The sequence below is a fragment of the Melospiza georgiana genome, chromosome 21 (assembly GCF_028018845.1).
Source record: "Melospiza georgiana isolate bMelGeo1 chromosome 21, bMelGeo1.pri, whole genome shotgun sequence".
In the NCBI taxonomy this organism is placed as follows: domain Eukaryota; kingdom Metazoa; phylum Chordata; class Aves; order Passeriformes; family Passerellidae; genus Melospiza; species Melospiza georgiana.
The window spans coordinates 995,868-1,013,770 of NC_080450.1; the positions used below are offsets into that span (position 1 = coordinate 995,868).

At 61.5% G+C, this 17,903-nt stretch overlaps 1 protein-coding gene across 4 annotated transcripts in view; it reads left to right on the forward strand.

The window, feature by feature from the left end:
* The first annotated feature begins 10,925 nt into the window (after positions 1–10,925).
* The window catches only part of BAIAP2 (BAR/IMD domain containing adaptor protein 2), a 41,085-nt gene continuing 34,107 nt past the window's right edge, over positions 10,926–17,903 (forward strand). For all 4 annotated transcript variants that reach the window (XM_058038982.1, XM_058038983.1, XM_058038979.1 and 1 more), the window contains exon 1: positions 10,926–11,032. In XM_058038982.1, the coding sequence (XP_057894965.1) occupies positions 10,961–11,032 (72 nt within the window). In that variant the 5' untranslated portion in view covers positions 10,926–10,960. The remainder of the gene's footprint in view (positions 11,033–17,903) is intronic.

Below are 17,903 nucleotides of genomic sequence, written 5' to 3' on the forward strand. Positions count from 1 at the left end.
GGGTGCTGGGCTGTCCAAGGCTTCACCTGCAGGGATCATTACTTCCACTGCTGGTGCTTTGGGGGGTCCCTGTTCCCTGGGTTGGCACAGCCATGGGAGAGGCCTGAGGAGGGTGTGCTGCATCCCCCTGCTCTGGGTTTGTCTCTGAATGTGCTGGCAGCAGCAGAGGGAGGATCCAGCCCTCCCAGGGATGCTGTGCCAAGGCCAGGCCGGGTCCTGGTGGCTGCACTCCTCCTGGGTATGAGGAGGGAGCAGGGCTGGTGCTGAAGGGGTTAATGCAGCTCCCTCCATTGCTCGTTGCCACAGTGGAGAGGCCATTTACTGATCCAGCAGGAGGGTTTGGAGCAGATTGGCCACAGCTCCCTGTGCCAATGCTGTCCCCACAGCTCCTGGGTCTCCCGGAGGAGGGGCCAGGATGGGCTGTGACCTCTGGGCTGTGCTGTGACAATAAACTGGCTCCAGTGGCTCCAGTGACTCCTCTGCAGCCTCGTGTTTGCACAGGGAGTGTCGTGGATGAGCAGGAGCTGCCTCGCTCCTCCCTGCTCCTGGGAGAGATGTGGGCAGGGGATTTCGGAGCAGGCTCCGTGTGTGACACAAACAGCCCTGGCTGGCCCTGTTTGTTTGGCCCTGGTTGGCCCTGTTTGCCTGGATGGCCCCGGGAGGTGACAGTGCTGGCACAGTCCTGGCACAGCCCTGCTGTGGATGGGATTTTTGAGAGCCTCTGCACTGGGTTTACAGCAAGGCCAAATTAGGGGTTTGTAAGAATTACTCTGGAATTGTCAAACTGTTCCACGAGCGCTCCGTGCCCAGACTCAGGGCTCACATGGACGTGTGCCTCCCTCCTGGGGGACCAAACTGTCCCATCCCATTTCAGCTCCCTCTGTAGGACTTTGTGCTTCCATCCCTGTGGAGTTGTCCATCCCCTGCCCCTGTGTGTGACTGTCCCTGTCTGCAGTGGGCACAGGGGATGGGGATGGGACACGCTGTGACTGTCCCTGTCTGCAGTGGGCACAGGGGCTGGGGACACGCTGTGACTGTCCCTGTGTGCAGTGGGCACAGGGGATGGGGACAGGACACCCTGTGACTGTCCCTGTCTGCAGTGGGCACAGGGGATGGGGATGGGACACGCTGTGACTGTCCCTGTCTGCAGTGGGCACAGGGGATGGGGACCCCCACGCTCCCCCCAGTGCAGGTGAGGCCCCAGCTGGGCTGTTCCTGTTCCTGAGCCCGTGGCCGTGCTTGGGCAGCAGCTGCTCCCTCGTTACTCTGCATTTCCATCTCTCCTGCTGCAGGGAGCCTCGGGATGCCCCCAGCCCCCCTGCCAGGCCCTGGGAACGCAGCTGTGCTGAGTTTGGAGCGTTTAATCAGCACTGCCCGTGCCCCTCAGCCGTGGCAGCGGGGTGAGAGCCAGCTGTCCCCGGGGGTCTGCACACAGAGCTCTTCCAGCTGTGTTTGACTTGGCCAGATGTTGAGCGAGGGGAGCGTGGGGGCAGCGCTGCTCGTGGGTAATTAAACCCTGGAGAGGAGGAGCCAACCTCAGCTCCTGCCTCGGCTGAGCCCTCCCTGGAGCCCCCGGCCCTGGCACGGCCCTGACACCTCTGGGGAGCTTCTGGTCACTGGACAAGCCCAGGGCGGGCACAGCACAGTGACAGTGCCAGGGAATGTGGCAGTGCCAGGGAATTCCAGCAGCATTCCCAGGAACAGCCACTCCTCCTGGATCTCGGTGCCGTTCCCTGCCCTGCTGTGGGATTCCCAGCACTGTGGGATGGCCATGCAGGGGAAGGGGACACGAGGAGCTCTGCTGGGAGATGCTGCTGCCCATTCCCTGCTCCCCCCTCAGGGACAGTCCCTGTTCCATGGGGACACTGCCCCATCCCATGGGATCAGCCTGCAGAGCCTTCATCCCACACCCCAGTGAGGGCTGAGATGGGGCAGGAATTCCAGGCAGCCTTATGCAAGCAGCAGTGCCTTTGAATAGACTCCTGTTCCCTGCTGTCCAGCTGGGCACCAGCCCTGCTCCCCAGCCACCCCCAGCCCTCCGTGTGCCCACAGGCAGCTGGCACGAGCCTGGTTTGGGGCACAGGCCTGGAGCTGCCTCCCCTCCTCAGCAGCCTCTTCCCAGGGCCTGGAGGGAATTGTGTAAAATTGTGTAACGGGAGGTGGTGGCAGAGCCCTGGCAGTTTCTATGCCAACACAGCTGGATGGCAGCGCTGCCAGCACACCCCACAACAGCTGTATCCCCCAAAACAGCTGTATCCCCCAAAACAGCGGCACCCTGACACGGCTGCACCCCAACACGCTGCCATGCTCTGCTGCCTCTGGTGTTTCCTGGAACACCCAAGGAAAAACAAAACAGAGCTGAGAACCCCAGAGGTGTCAGATCCTCTCCTCTGGGTCCTGCTGCTCCTTGGCACGAGGGGCTCAGAGGCCTGGGGGCTCCCCCTGTCCCCCCTCAGCTCCCCCCAGGGGAATGAGCTCATGGTGTCCCTTGTCCCCCACCCTCCTGGCAAACCCTGACTCAGAACCAGGCACAGCTCCGTGGATCTTTCATCCTCCTCCTCCTCCTCCTCATTACCCACACCCTGAGCCTGCCCTGCCCTGTGTGGGGTTCAGGTGCTTCCTACACGTGGGGGCACTGCCGGGGTGCTGCGTTCTGCACCCAAACCCCCAAGCCCTGCAGTGCCACCCCTGGCTCCCTCCCTCTCCCTGTGCCGTGTTTCCAGTGCCCTGGTGTCACGCTGAGTCACCAGCACAGGAGAGGAGGCTTTGGCAGGGAACAAGCCCAAGTTTTGATAGTTCTACTGTGGGAAAAAAAAAAAAAAAAAATCAGCGTAATTTCCTAATTAGAGCAGCGCTGGGAACAAAGCAGGTCTGTCCCCATGGCCGGGAATGTGACCTTTGCTGGCTCCTGGTGCCAGACGGGAGCTGCCACTGCTTGGCAGGGCTGAGGTGCCTCGGCAGGGCTGGAGCTGAGATGCCTGAGCAGGGCTGAAATGTCTTGGGAGGGCTGAAGTGCCGGAATAGAGCTGAGATGCCTGAGCAGGGCTGAGATGCCTGAGCAGGGCTGAGATGCCTCGGGAGGGCTGAAATGCCTCAGCAGGGCCTGCGCTGATGCAGGAGCCAGAATTCTCCTCCTGGGGGACACGGGACCATGGCAATGGGTGGGAGGAGCACTGGGAGGTGGCATTGTCCCCGTGTCAGTGTCACCATTTTTGCTGCCCTGCCCTGCCCTGCTGTGGAATGTGGCTCCTCAAGTCGTGGGTGAAGCCGTGGCCACGCCGGGTGTCCCCAAGGGCCAGCGCTGCCACGTGATGGGTGTCCCCAGCCTGTGTCCCCAGCCAGTGTCCCCAGCCTGTGTCCGTGTCCCCTGCCTGTGTCCCCTGCCCGTGTCCCCAGCCTGTGTCCCCTGCCCGTGTCCCCAGCCTGTGTCCCCAGCCTGTGTCCGTGTCCCCATCCATGTCCCCTGCCTGTGTCCCCAGCCCGTGTCCGTGTCCCCATCCCGTGTCCCCTGCCATGGCTGTCACTGGGGCAGCCCAGCAGAGCCGTGCCAGGCTGCTCCGGGGCTGGCTCCCTCATTAATTAGCAGGAGAGGAAACAAGAGCAGAGCAGTGCCAGGGCTGGGCAGTGTCTGAGGCAGGAGGAGCCGCTGGAGATGCCGAGCAGGGAGCTGCGTTTGGCCTTGGGGCTGGAACCGGAGCTGGGGAATTCAGCACCGTGGCCTTAGGCCTGAGATGCAGCTTTGGGCTGCTCCCTGAGCTGGGATGGGCAGGCACAGCCCTCAGGAGTGCCCAAGGGACAGCAAACGTGCCCGAGGGGCTGTGGGGCTGTGACCAGCCCAGTGCCAGCTTGAGGGGCACAAGGGGGGACACGGGCAGGAGATGGCAGCGCGACCTGAACCTGTCCCTTCTGCCACCTCTCTGTGACTGCATGGTCGCAGGCAGGGCTGGGCAGGGAGGGCAGCCCCAGAGGTGCCCAGAGCCCCCCAAGGTGCCCAGAGCCCCCCAGTTTGCCCAGAGCCCCCAGCAGCACCTCGGCTCTGCCCCGGACGCGTCCCCGAGCTCAGCAACGTGATGCCAAATCCCATCATACCAATTATGCAAATCGCATAAACTATTCCTGCTATTCGGCAGGATCCCCAGAGAGCTCCTTAGCGCTGTAATTCAGCATTACTCACTCGTGGAACAGGAGCTGGGGCAGGTGAGGAGGGACAGGGCCCAGCCCGGCAGTGAGGGGGTCCTGGTGCGTTTTGGGGCTCCCCCAGAGCACAGTGCCCTGCTCCCCCAGCCCCAGGGCCGTGGCACGGCTGGGTGTGCTGTGGAGCCCCCAGGGATGGCAGCAGGGATGTGGCACCGCCAGTGCCAGCCTTGATGCCCTTTGCCCTTGTGCAGCAGCCAGAGCCTCCCTGCACCCCTCATTCCTCCCTGCACCCCTCATTCCTCCCTGCACCCCTCATTCCCTCCTGTATCCCTCCATTTTCCCGAGCCCAGCGCAGCATCCCCAGCCCTTTGTTCTCCCACCCACTCCGTGTTTCCTCCATCACTCCGGCTCCTCCCTGAGCCTGCCCTCCCCGGGGAGAGTCGAGGCTGCTCCGGCCCTGCCAGGGCAGGGGGACACGCAGGGGACACGGGGCAGGGCTGTCCCCTCGGCCAGGGGCACGCTGCTGGCACCAGGAGCGTCCCAGCCCTGCCCGGCTGCCTGCAGCCCACAGCCATGGGGAGCAGTGCTGGGGTCCCTCCGGGGGTGCCATCTGTGCCCCCAGGGGTGGCACCCAGTCCCTCTGACCCTCGCCATGGGCAGGGCCAGGTGCTCGGAGGCACAGAGTGACACGGGTGTCACCCCGGGGAGCAGAACTGTCCCCAAATCCCTGGGCACAGCACTTGCACTGCTGGCAGTTTGCTCAGCTGCTGCTCCCAACAGGAGCAGGGGAGCCCCGGGATGATGAGAGGCCAGGTTCTGTGCCGTGCCTCAGTTTCCCCTGGGTGAGAATCAGCAATCAGCCCAGCCCACTGGCCCAAGCCTGAGGTGGGAGCTGGGATGGCTGGGTCCAGCCTGCAGCTCCCAGCCTGCAGAAGAAGGGCCTGCATTGCTCATCCTTGGCTAATCCCCAGTAAATGGCTTTGCTGGGTTTGCTCAGCAGGATTTAACTGCTGCGAGCTGCTGGCACACACAGGATGTCCCCAGCCCAGGGACAGCTCCAACCCAGGGACAGCTCCAACCCAGACTCTCCTGAGTCTGAGCGTTGGATGGCTCAGGGAGCAGCTCCCACCAGCACCAGCAGTGACAGGATCCTGGAATGGGCTGGGCTGGGTCTCAGGTGTAGCTGGGTGTGAATTCTATCACCATCTGTTAAAGGTGGGGCAGTTATCTTCTGTTAATTGGGCAGTTTTCTTTATCTTTTCCACAGCCAGTCCTCCCTCCAGGAGATCTCTTCTGTTAATGGCTATTTATCATTAATTATCTTCTGTTAATGGGCCATTAATTATTAATTATCTTCTGTCCACGGCCAGTGAGTGTCCCTGCAGGGCTGATCCAATCCCAGCATCCCATGGGGAGATGCCCCGCCCAGGGGAGGAGCCAAGCATTCCTGCCTGGGTACAATCTGAGGTTTGGGACAGCACAGCAGCCTCTGCCCCCTGCATTGCCAGAGGAGCAGCTTTCTGCTGCCCTGCATGGCCAGAGGGAGCCCAGGCCCATCTGCAGCAGCCCTGGAGCTGCAGAGGAAAACTCCCCCCTTGTGCAGGATCCCTGCTGCAGCAGAGCCACAGCTGGCACTGCAGGAGGGCTGAGCCCCGTGGCATGGGGCTGGGACACACAGGTTGTATTCTCTCTCTGTCAGTGGTTTGTATTTGTTTGTACTATTGCATTTATATTTTCATTTTCCTAGTACAGAACTGTTGTTCCTACTCCCATATTTTTGCCTGAGAGCCCCTTAGTTTCAAAATGAAACTATTATAATTCAGAGAAGGGGGTTTCCATTTTCCATTTCACAGGAGGCTCCTGCCCTCCTCAGCAGACACCTGGCTGTTCAAACCCACACAGGTGGGAGGACCTTAAAGCTCATGGGACACTCTGCTATCCCTGGCTGCTCCGAGCCCTGTCCAGCCTGGCCTGGAGCACTTCCAGGGATGGGGCAGCCACGGCTCCTCTGGGAAAGCTGTGCCAGGGCCTGCCCACCTTCACAGGGCAGAATTTATTCCAATATTTAACCTAAACCTGTCAGCTGTCAGCTCGAGGCGCCTGCTGGAATCCTGGTGAGCAATGACTGCCCTGCATGGGAGAGGTGAGTTTGGGAGGATGCTCCAAGACCTGGAGCTGTGTGGGGTTTGCTGGCCCAGCTCCTCAGTGAGGCGCCCCAGAGGAATGGGGGGACAGCCTGGGGTTGAGGAGGGGCCCCTGAGGAGGGCAGGGGGCAGAACTGAGGGAGGTGTTCAGGGAAAGCACATCCTGTGCTCACAGGGGCTGGTTTGGCTCAAGCGCACCTGGCTGACTCCCCAGTGACCCCCAGATGTCAGAAAAATCACGTTTGGGTTATTCTAGAAATAAAAACTTCCTGACACAGCACAGGGAGGGCTCGCAGTGATGTCAGGGCTCCGATGGAGAAGCCATCTGCCCAGTGCCACAGGACAGGCATTTCCTGGGAATGTCATCAGCACGGTGACACTCTGCACACACCTGCCCTGCTCGGGCTGTGCTGGGCACCCGGGGCTGGCTGGGCTCAGCCTCCCCTCAGCACACCCTGAAAAGGGGAGCAGAGAGCCAGGGGCTGCCACAGAGCCAGCGGGACTGAGTGGGAGATGGGGATGGGGATGGGGATGGGGATGGAGATGGGGATGGGGATGGAGATGGGGATGGGGATGGGAATGGGGATGGAGATGGGGATGGAGATGGAGATGGGGATGGAGATGGGGATGGGGATGTAGATGGAGATGGGGATGGGGATGGAGATGGAGATGGGGATGGAGATGGGGATGGAGATGGAGATGGAGATGGAGATGGGGATGGAGATGGGGATGGAGATGGGGATGGAGATGGAGATGGAGATGGGGATGGGGATGGGGATGGGGATGGAGATGGGGATGTGGGGATGGAGATGGAGATGACTTTTTATCCTGGTCCTGTTCCGTGCCTGGTCTCTCCTGCTCTGGCAATGCCAGGAGAACCCAGTGACCACCTGGAGCAGTTGGGGCTCGATCTTCCTTGGGAAACTCCGAGCATTTCCTCGGGGACTGTGACAAAAGTCAGCACTGTCCCCTCTGCTTCCTGCTCTCTGTGCTGGCCAGTGCCACATCCCTCTCAAATGCCCCAGGGATTCCAGCCCACCTTTATTTCTCCTCTCTTCTTTCTTTTCAAGTCGCTGAGGATGTGGCACCTCTCGGTGACCCTGCAGTGCCACATTCCCCTCCCTGGGCAGTAATGCTGCCCTGCAGCACCTCCCTGCCGTGTCCCTCCCTGGCAGGCACCGGCGTGGCATTTTGGGAGCAGGGACGGTGTCCCCAGGCTGGGAACAGACAGGAAACTGTCCCTTGGTGCAGCTGTTGTCACTGGGCTCGGACATCGCTGCTCCAGCCACTGCTGCCATCGGTTGTCACTGCCCTGGTTGTCACTGTCACAGCCACCACTGTCGCGGCCATCGCTGCCCCGTCCCCACCCTCGGTCCCTGTGCCAGGCACTTGCCCCAGCCGGGAGCACTGGCACGGTGCCACGCTGGTAATTAAGAAGGAACCTAATGAAACTTCGAAAATAGCACAATTTCCTCCCCACACCTGCAGCCGAGCGGGGTGGATTACATAAGGGATTGTTGCCACAGCAACCCCGCTCCACCCGGGGCTGGAGGTGGCCGGTGCTGCTGGGAGGGACGGATGGATGGACGGACAGATGGACGGATGGACGGATGGATGGATGGATGGATGGATGGATGGAGGATGGATGGATGGATGGATGGATGGATGGATGGATGGATGGATGGATGGACGGATGATGGATGGATGGATGGACGGACGGATGGATGGATGGACGGATGGATGGATGGATGGACGGATGGATGGATGATGGACGGACGGACGGACGGATGGATGGATGGATGATGGATGGATGGATGGATGGATGGATGATGGATGGATGGATGGATGATGGACGGACGGACGGACGGATGGATGGATGGATGATGGATGGATGGATGGATGGATGGATGGATGGATGGATGATGGATGGATGATGGATGGATGATGGACGGACGGACGGACGGATGGATGGATGGATGGATGATGTACGGACGGATGGATGGATGGATGGATGGATGGATGATGGACGGATGGATGGATGGATGATGGACGGATGGATGGATGGATGGATGGATGGATGGATGGATGGATGGATGATGGACGGATGGATGGATGGACGGACGGATGGATGGACAGATGGGCCCCTGCCAGCCCCGGCGCTGCTGCCTGCTCGTCCCACTGCTGTTCCCAGCCTGCCGTGGTGTTCCCCACGCTGCGCCCACGGCCCGTGCTGGATGGGCCCGCCCTCACACGGGCACATGGAGCAGGGGGTGCAGGTAACCCACGGGGCTCTGGCACCATGGTTACCCTGGGCACGCTCCAGCTGCCGCCGAGCCCCGCCGAGTGAATCACCCTGACAGAGAGGCAGCGAGCAGCAACCAGGAAAAAAAAATTTAAAAAAATAAATCAAAGGCAATCAAAGCAAAGGCTGAGGCACGAGGCAGAGGCAGGTTTTTCCTGCTGAGAGCTCCCAGGGTGCTGCAGGGTGGCAATGCCACCGTGGGCTTGGGCACCGCTCCAGCATGGGCAGCCCTGGGCACTGCCAGCCAGGACTGGGACATGGCAAGGGCCAGGGACAAGGATAATTCGCTCCATGTGGCTCTGACTGTGGGGAAAGGAACTCCCTGGCTGCTTCCAGGGGGATCTGAGGGAGAAAGGTTTCCAGCACTCAAATTCCAGGGGATAAGGAGAAGCAGAGCACGGGTAGAAAGTGGAGCGGCCGTCTGCGAGCAGGCCTAGATGGAAGAGATTCTCTGAGGGCCGTCCCAAAAGGCCTCTTTTATTATCAGAAATTACAAATCCTTTTATCTTCCTCACCAGAGGAACAGCTTGTTTGAATTGCTGGGCTGTCACACTGGAATTAGATGCAAGAACCCCCCACATCCATGACGTAGCGAAGAACTTACATAACGTAACTAAAAATAAGGTGATGGAGAGGCAGGGAGAGGCACTCTACTCCTGGCTGCTTGATGCTGAATCCTTCACTGGAGAGCCAGAGAGGTGCTGGTGTCTGGCTGAGGGAGCCGACTGTGTCTGGCCACGTGGGATGGGAGGGAAAGTGGCACTGTGGTGTCCCAGCAGCCACACAGGCAGCCAGGGATTCCTCGGGGGACACCTCCAGTGCCACAGCTGCTGCCTTTCCTCACCCCAGCGGGAAAGGGTTAACTGGGCACTCCAGAAACATGAGAAAAATCCTTCTCGGGGGCTGTAGATTCATCACCGTGCTCTGGAGTGTGGAACCTCCGAGGCTGAAGCCAAAAGGGGACCCAGAGGCAGCCAGAGGGAGCAGCTGCCCCTCCTGGGCCTCGCCAGGGCTGGGAGGGAGAGCGGGAAGGGGAGCAGACACGGGAGGTCTGGGACCAAGGTATCGACCTGGGCTCCTTGTTCTGGGAACTGATGGATGTGAGGGAGAATAACTCACTCAGCAGCTTAACTCTTTCACTGCTTCTCACAGCAGAGAGCAGGGGGAGGAAGGCTCAGCCCAGGGGCACAGCCTGGCACTGGGGCTCCCTTTACCCACGGCCCACCCTGCGGAGAGCGGCCGTGCCCAGGGATGGGGACACTGGCCCTAGGGCACGGGCCTGCTCCTGGTGTCCCTCAGCAGGGCACAGGGGTGGGGACACTGGCTCTGGGGCCCCTGGTGTCCCTCAGCACCTGGCCAAAATCCACTGTTGTTGGCCCGAGGCATGGGAAGGACAGGGATGGCTTGGGTGTCCCACAGGGACCTGAGAGAGCTCTGGCAGGAGCCTCCCTTGGGAATCCTGGCTCTCCTGGCTGCCCAGGTGGTGGGACAGCCTGGGGACAGCAAGGTGGGAGGCAGGGGCTGCTCTCCCTTGGGCTGAGCATCCCCAGCCGTAGTCGTGGTGATGGCTCATCCCACCCTGGATCATCCCACCCAAGGTCATCCCACCCTGCTCTCCTGGCTCCCTGCACAATGTGCACCCTCCTTCCCAACACCCCACAAACCACGGGCAGCTCTTCCTTCTCATCCCCTGGCCTGGGGACGGAGCACAGCCCCAGAGAGGGGGCACAGCAAGGGATGGAGGGGGGGACAGCTCAGGGATGTGGGGCACAGCGAGAGCCAGGGGGTGGGGTAAAGCAGGGGGATGTGTGGGCTTGTGGGCTGTGGGGTGAGGCACGGCAGGAGGGTAGGGTAGGTTATGGGGTGTGGGATGGGCAGTGGGGTGGAGGAGGGACACGGAGTGTGAACGGAATGGGGTGCAGCATGGGGAATGGGGATGGGGAATGGGGAGGGAATGAGAATGGGGAATGGGGATGGGGAATGGGGAATGGGGAATGGGAATGGGGAATGAGGATGGGAAATGAGAATGGGGAACGGGGATGGGGAACGAGCATGGAATGGAGAATGGGATGGGGATGGGGGATGGGAATAGGGATGGGGAACGGGCATGGGTGATGGGCATGGGGAACGGGCATGTGATCCCGCACGGTGGGCCCGGCGCGGCGCATCCCTCCCTCCCTGCCTCCCCCGCGCCGCTCGTACTCCCCTCGTTACTCGCAGCCCGGCACGGCCCGGAACAGCGCGGCTCCTCCCCGCGGGGCCGGCCGGGGCGGCGCGGGGCGGGCACGGCTCCGGGAGCTGATAAAAGGCTCGGCTGCCGCCGCTCCGCGCTCTGCCCGCGCTCTGCCCGCCCGGCTCCGCCCGCCCGCAGCCGCCCATGGTGCTGCCCGGCCCGCCCGGCATGGCCCGCTCCGAGGAGGTGCACCGCCTCACCGAGAATGTCTACAAGGTGAGTCCGCAACAGGTGCCCGCCCGCCTGCCTTGGAGTTATTGGAATTATCGTCGAATTATCGCGTTTCTCCTCCCCGGGACGCGCGGGGGCAGCGCGGGCGGAGGCGCCGCCGGGGCCGGCCCTGGGATGTGCCCGGAGCCGCTCGGCCGGGCCGGTGGGGCCGCTGGGGCACCCCGAGCCTTCCCCGGGCACCCCCGGGCACCCCGAGCCTTCTCCGGGCCCTCCCCGGGTCCCTCCGGGCACCCCCAGCCTTCCCGGGGTACCTACGGGCACCGGTACCCCCGTGGGGATGCCCGAGCCCGGGTGGGCAGCGCTGTCCCCGCATCACCCCGCAGCGCGGCAGCCCCCGGCACTCCGCTCTGCCCCAAACCAGAGCCTTCCCCGTCCCCTGGAGTTCGGCAATTCTCAGTTTTCCCCTCTGCTTTGCTGCCCGTGTCCTGAGAAAACGCAGCAATTCAATTTGTGTGGTTCGAGTTCCCCCCCGAAGGAAGCGGTTTGTGCTCTGCTGGGTCTGGGAGCAGCAGTAATCAAACTGCTGTGGCCGAACGTGGAACGCAGGATGTCGTTTGTTAAACTGGGAAGCTTGCACGATTTCCTGTGATTTAAGGGCTTGGATTGAGTTACCTGGGAGCACAGAGCAGGCAGGGAAAGAAAAAAAAAAGGAAAAAAAAAAAAAGATAGAAGAATGTAGTGCAGAAAGTACCGAGGCGGTGAAGTTGTGAAGTGCTGGTTTTGGAGATTCTGGGGTGTAACAGCGGTTCGGGCCGAGCTGTGGCACCCGAAATCTTGGTCGCTCTGAATCTTGGTGGCATTTTGCTGTGGTCCCTGGGGCTGCCTCGCAGCCTGGCAGCAGCTGCTGTGCCCCGACATGCCCCGTGCCCGCTGTCCTTGGGGCAGAGCTGGCACCCCGCGCTGTGCCCTGGCACTGCTGGCACCGCCTGGGCAAACAGGGGCTGGGAGCAGCCCCGGCCGTGACTCAGTTGTTGTTTGAGGTGTGGAGCCCTCGAAGCACGGGGATAATGGCAGGGTTGGGGTGCGGGTCACCGTCACCCCGGGCCCGGCCCAGGGCTGTCCGTCTGTCCCGGCACGTGTGGAGCCCATCCGGGGCTGAGGGGGCAGGGGGTGCCCGGGGTGCCAGCAGCCGGGGCTGGGGCTCTCCATGCGCTCTCCATCTCCAGGGAACTCCTCGGCTCCCCGGGATGCCGGTGGGAGCAGCCACATGCAGGAGATGGAGCTGCTGGAGATCTCGTGGGTTCCCCCAAGATCAGTGTCTGGGTGCTGGGAGCTGCAGGAGGGTGGTCCTGGCTCCGGTTGTGTTCCTGTGGTGGGCAGAGGCTGCTCTGGAGCCAGCAGTGCTTTCCTGGCCTCCGGAGATGCGTGTGTGCCATGTGGTGCCTGCAGGAGCCTGGCGTGTCCCGCTTCCCTTGAGGACTTCGGCCACTCTTGGGGCCACCTGGGGCTGGGGTCTTGTGGACCTGCTTGGGCTTTGGACTCCAAAACCAGTCCCGGTGCTTCAATCCCAGTCCTTCAATCCCCATTCCCCAGGTGGTTTTTTGGCCTGTGCAGGAGCCTGAACCTTTCCACGGGCAGGAGGAGACAAACCCGGGGAGGGGGGCGATGCCACCGAGCCCCATCCTGCGGGGACCAGGCTGGGTGCCCAGCCCTTCCCGTGCCCCCTGCCCATCCTGGGGCACCCCGATCCTTGCCGTGCCCCTGCCCATCCTGGGCACCCCGATCCTTGCCGTGCCCCCTGCCCATCCTGGGGCATCCCGACCCTTGCCGTGCCCCCTGCCCATCCCGGGATGTGACCGAGCCTTCCCGTGCCCTCTGCCCATCCTGGGGCACCCCGATCCTTGCCGTGCCCCTGCCCATCCTGGGGCACCCCGGCCCTTGCCGTGCCCCCTGCCCATCCTGGGGCACCCCGATCCTTGCCGTGCCCCCTGCCCATCCTGGGGCACCCCGATCCTTGCCGTGCCCCTGCCCATCCTGGGCACCCCGATCCTTGCCGTGCCCCCTGCCCATCACGGGATGTGACCGATCCTTGCCGTGCCCCTGCCCATCCTGGGGCACCCCGATCCTTGCCGTGCCCCCTGCCCATCCCGGGGCACCCCGATCCTTGCCGTGCCCCTGCCCATCCCGGCAGCTTTGGGCTGGCAGCAGCCGCCCGTGCCCATGCCCGTGCCCATGCCCATCCCCGTCTCTCCCAGGCGCGGTGCCGGCAGCCAGCCCATTGTCATGGTTGTGCAGAAGCAGCGCTCGCCCTGGCAGTGAGTGTGCTAATGAGCTGGTGCAGGAGCTGTCAGCCGCCCCCGAGCCGATGCTGCCACTACAGGCAGCTGCCTACACGCGGGCAGTAATTACAGAGGGAGACGGAGGCTGCTGGCACCTTCCGCCAACGCGAGCCCACCTTGGGCGCTGCTGATTCACTGCCACGGCCCCGAGAGCGGCACAGCTGGGCCGGGCTCTGCCCCGAGCCCCCGGGTGAGGATGAGGATGGGCAGCTCCCTCCCCGCCCAGCCCCTGCTCGGGATTGTCTTTTTGCAGAAAGCAGGGACTGGCAAATCTTCCTTCCCCCGAAGACAGATCTGTCTCCTCCTGCCAGATGAGATTATTGCCGTTTACAGCCCAACCTCCATTTCATTTTAAAGCCATTTTTCCGTGCGGGAGATGGGTTTGCAGTGGTGCTGTGCGAGTGGCTCTGCCTTTGAAGAGGTGTTTGCCTAACAACAGCCCCAACTCCAGGCTGAATTGTGGTGCAGGAAGGTGTGGACAGAATTCCCGGGGGTCCTTAGCTCCCCATCAGCCGTAATCAATTGTCCAGAAAGGTGTGGACACGATTCCTGAGGGTCCTTAGCTCCCCATCAGCTCTAATCCACGTTACTGGGGCACACAGCCTCTCCTCATGTCCTGAGGGATGGGAGTGATTCCTCCTCAAGGGGCTCTGAAGGGAAACCGTGGCTGCTTTGGTGTGTTTGGAGTGCAGGGATGGTGAGTGTGGCACAGGAGGAAGGAGCCGGCCTGTGGCACCCCAAATTCCATGCCCTGGGCTTCCTGCAGCCCAGCCTTGGGAAACGTGTGGGGAGCACCCCAGGGCTCTGTGGTGAGCTGGGCTGTGGCACTGCCAGGGCTCTGAGCTGGGAATGCTGCTCCATCCTTCCATGCCAGGCTGGGAGAGCCCTCCTGGCCTCCCTGGAGATGGGACACCTGCAGGCAGGTGGGCAGTGAGGTGTTGGGGAGCAGCAGCTCCTGCCTGCCCAGGGTGTCCCAGGGGTGCTGCTCCCCTCCCCTGGTACTGATGCCCGGGTGCTGCTGTGCCCTCATGCCCGTGGTGCTGAGCCTGCCCTGGGTAAGGTTTCAGCACTGCTGCTCGTGTTGCAGGGCAGCAGGGCACAGGGCACACAGCTCCTCTGGGCACAGCCTGGGGCTCAGCCCCTGGTGCCACCTCTCCGGGCACCCTCCTGGCTCCTGGGGGAGACGCCAGCCCCAAGGATTTGAGGATGGCCCTTGCAGGGGTGGGTGCTGAGGGTGTTCCCACAGTGCTGGGGGCTCTGAGCCCCCTCTGGATCCTCATCCCAGCTCTCCTCAAGTCCAGACCCCAACACAGCTCGTTCAGAGCTCTTTCCCTGAGTCTTGGGTGCCCTCGTCCTTTGGCATGACAGCCAGGAGAAACTCAATGCCTTTAGATGGGGACTGGATTTTTCCTTGACTTTCCCCCCTGATTTTCCCTGGGCTCCTTCTTGACAGAAACTTGGCTCTTGAAACCCCCAGGGCTGTTCCTGATGGTGCCAGGCAGGACAAGCTGTGATGGAGGAGGCAGCACTGGGCTTTGCTGGGCATTAAATATTGATGGCAAAATGATGAAAGTGCTCCTGGAGCGGGGCTGACCCATTTAGGCACAAAACTTCCTTGGGGCTGAGCTGTTCCTGCAGTGTGGCAGTGGCAGGGAGAGTCCCCTGGTGCTGTCCTGTCCCTCCAGCCTGCTCCTCATGGTCACCCAGGGAATCATGAGTGTAACCCAGGGGATCATTGTGGTCAACCAGGGAATCCTTCCTCATGGTCACCCAGGGAATCCCTGGCTGGGCCCTGTGCAGGGTCAGCCCTGCAGGGAACCACAAAATCCTTAAAAATGTTGGAAAACCCCTCTGAGCCCATCAGATCCAACCGTTCCCTCAGTCCCCAGGTGCCACATCCACGTGGCTTTGGAGCCCTTCCAGGGATGTGTTGGGAATGCTGCCCTTCAGCTGTTGAGCAGAACTTGCCTGAGCCACTTCCAGCTTAAATTCAGGATTGAGGAGCTGGAATTCCATGATCCTTGTGGGCTCCTTCCAGCTCGGGGTGTTTTACTCTTTCCCCTGACCCTGAACTTTTCCTCGTGGGTTAATTTAGGGCTTGGAGCATCCTGGCTGCAGCTGGAGTGTGCTCAGAGGGCAGAAAGGGACCTTGTTTGTGCTGCCTCTTCCCCCGGCCCAGGGAGCAGGGCTGTGTCCTGGAGACCTTGTGCTTTGCATTAGTTTCATTTTTGGCAGCTGAACAAAGCCGTGCCAGTCCCGGGGAGCTGAGTGGTATTACCCAGGGAATTCAGCTCAGTGGAACAAAGCAAAGCCCTTTCAACCCTTGGCTGCCAGGTTTTGTGTCTGTGTTTTTCTGAACTCTGCCCAGGCAGCCCATGGAAGGCAAACAACTTGTGGGTGCTGCTGAGGGGGCAAAAATCTGGGGAAAACGGGATTTGCTTTCATTGCCACAGTGCTACTGGATATTTGCTTTGCTGCTGGTGTCCTGCAAGCCTGGATTCACCTCTCCTGAGGGGGACAGAGCCCTTGGTGCCCCCAGGGAGGGGATGAGCCCTGTGCTGGCAGGGGAGCAGCTCCAGCACGTCCCTGGTGTGAGGGTGCTGCTGCTGAGCCATCCCATGGCACAAATTGTCCCTGTTCATTCCCCACTGCTCCTCCTTGCCATGGGGGTGATGCTGCTGAGCCATCCCATGGCACAAACCCGTTCATTTCCCAGTTTCTCCTTGCCAGGTCTCTCACCTGGAGCAGGGTGAGAAGGCTCTGGAGTCACCTTCTCTTCCCACCCTGGAGAGAGAGCAGGGCTTGCAAAGGGCTATTTTTATTTTTATCTCTGGGGTGAGGAGCCCTTGTCACCGCTCTCATCCTGCCAGGCTGTTTTTGTTGGAGGCTCCAGACAATGTTTTAAAAACATTCACTTTCAGCAAACTTCCTCCTGGGGGCTGGTGGATTTTATTTGGCCAGCTCAGAGTCACCTTCCCGCTCCTTCAGCCGCCCCACGAGCCCCTCTGGGGGATTTTATCTCTTTATTTGTTGCTTTAAAACGTCTGCTGTGGATCCGCGGGGAGCAGGACCTGCCCTGAGCAGTGCCAGGGCTGGGCTGTGCTTTGATTCCCCCTGCTTTGGGCGAGCTGTGCTGGATTTTGGCCGGTGCTTCGCCCGGGGAGGCTGTTCCATCATTAATTCCCCGGGTTTCATGCTCAGGACAATGTGTTTACACGGGCACTGCTGAGAAAATCGCACTATTTACATATCCCCGTGCACGTCCTCGTACACAAACACTGCTCTGAACCTGCGAGCTGCCCAAAAATCTCCTCCCTGCAGAAATTCTGCCAACATTTCTGCTGCTTAACTCTTGCTCAGGCTCAGAGAGCTTGGGCTGAGCCCGAGCGTGGGGCAGGGGATTGTCCCTGTCCCCGCCATGGCCACTGATCCCAGCCTCTGGCTGATCCATGGGACAGCCCAGGAGCATTTTGGACTGGAGCTACACCTGATGTGGGCAGGATGGAGCAATCCTCCGGTGCTAATTAACTGCTCTGCAATTGTCTCCTGCGGGCGGAGAGCGCCTGGCTTGTTGCTACAGGTTCGTTTCTCTCCTCTCAGGCTGAGCACATCCACCAAAGTGCTCTGAGCTGCCCCAAAACGGCTTCCAGGGGCCCTGGTGTTGGCCTGCAGCCTCAATTAGCGGGGCAGCTCCTCGTTAGCCTCGTCAGTCATCTCCTGCCCTTTGCAGTGGTGGCTGGTGCTGTGGGGACATCCCCAGCCTGGCAGGACGAGCAGATCCCTCCTGAAACAGCAGCACTGGGGTGATGCCACCCCTCTGGCTGTGCCCCACGCAGATCCTGCCCACAGGAGCCCCAAAAGGGCTCTGGCTGAGCCCTGCACACGTGGGGAGACAATTCAAGGCCCAGGCAGCAGGGACTGACTGGGATAAAAATGCCTCGGGCAGAAAATGAGCTTTATAGTGTTGGGGCAGCCTGAGATGAGGTGACAGATGCTTAATCAGCTTATTCCCTATAAGTGTCTGCCTGCCTTCCCTCCGTGCCCGGGCTGGGGCTCTGCCAGCAGCCTGGGGGTGCAGAGCCCCTGTTCCCAGCAGGGACGCCCCATTCCCAGCAGCAATGCCCCGGGAATTGCCCCTGTTCCCAGCAGGAATTGCCCCCATTCCCAGCAGGGATGCCCCATTCCCAGCAGCAATGCCCCGGGAATTGCCCCAGTTCCCAGCAGGAATTGCCCCCATTCCCAGCAGGGATGCCCCATTCCCAGCAGCAATGCCCCAGGAATTGCCCCTGTTCCCAGCAGGAATTGCCCCCATTCCCAGCAGGGATGCCCCATTCCCAGCAGCAATGCCCCAGGAATTGCCCCTGTTCCCAGCAGGAATTGCCCCCCATTCCCAGCACCAGTGCCCGTGGTGCACCCCCCCTCAGGGGCACTCTCAGCTCCATTTTCTGGTGCCACCTGGGCAGGACGGGGTCCCCGAGGTGGGGCAGGGGCTCGGGCCCAGCTCTGGGGCTGGGCTGGGTGCAGAGGATCCAGGCAGGAATGGGGATCTGGGATTTTGGGGTGGGCCGAGGGCCCTG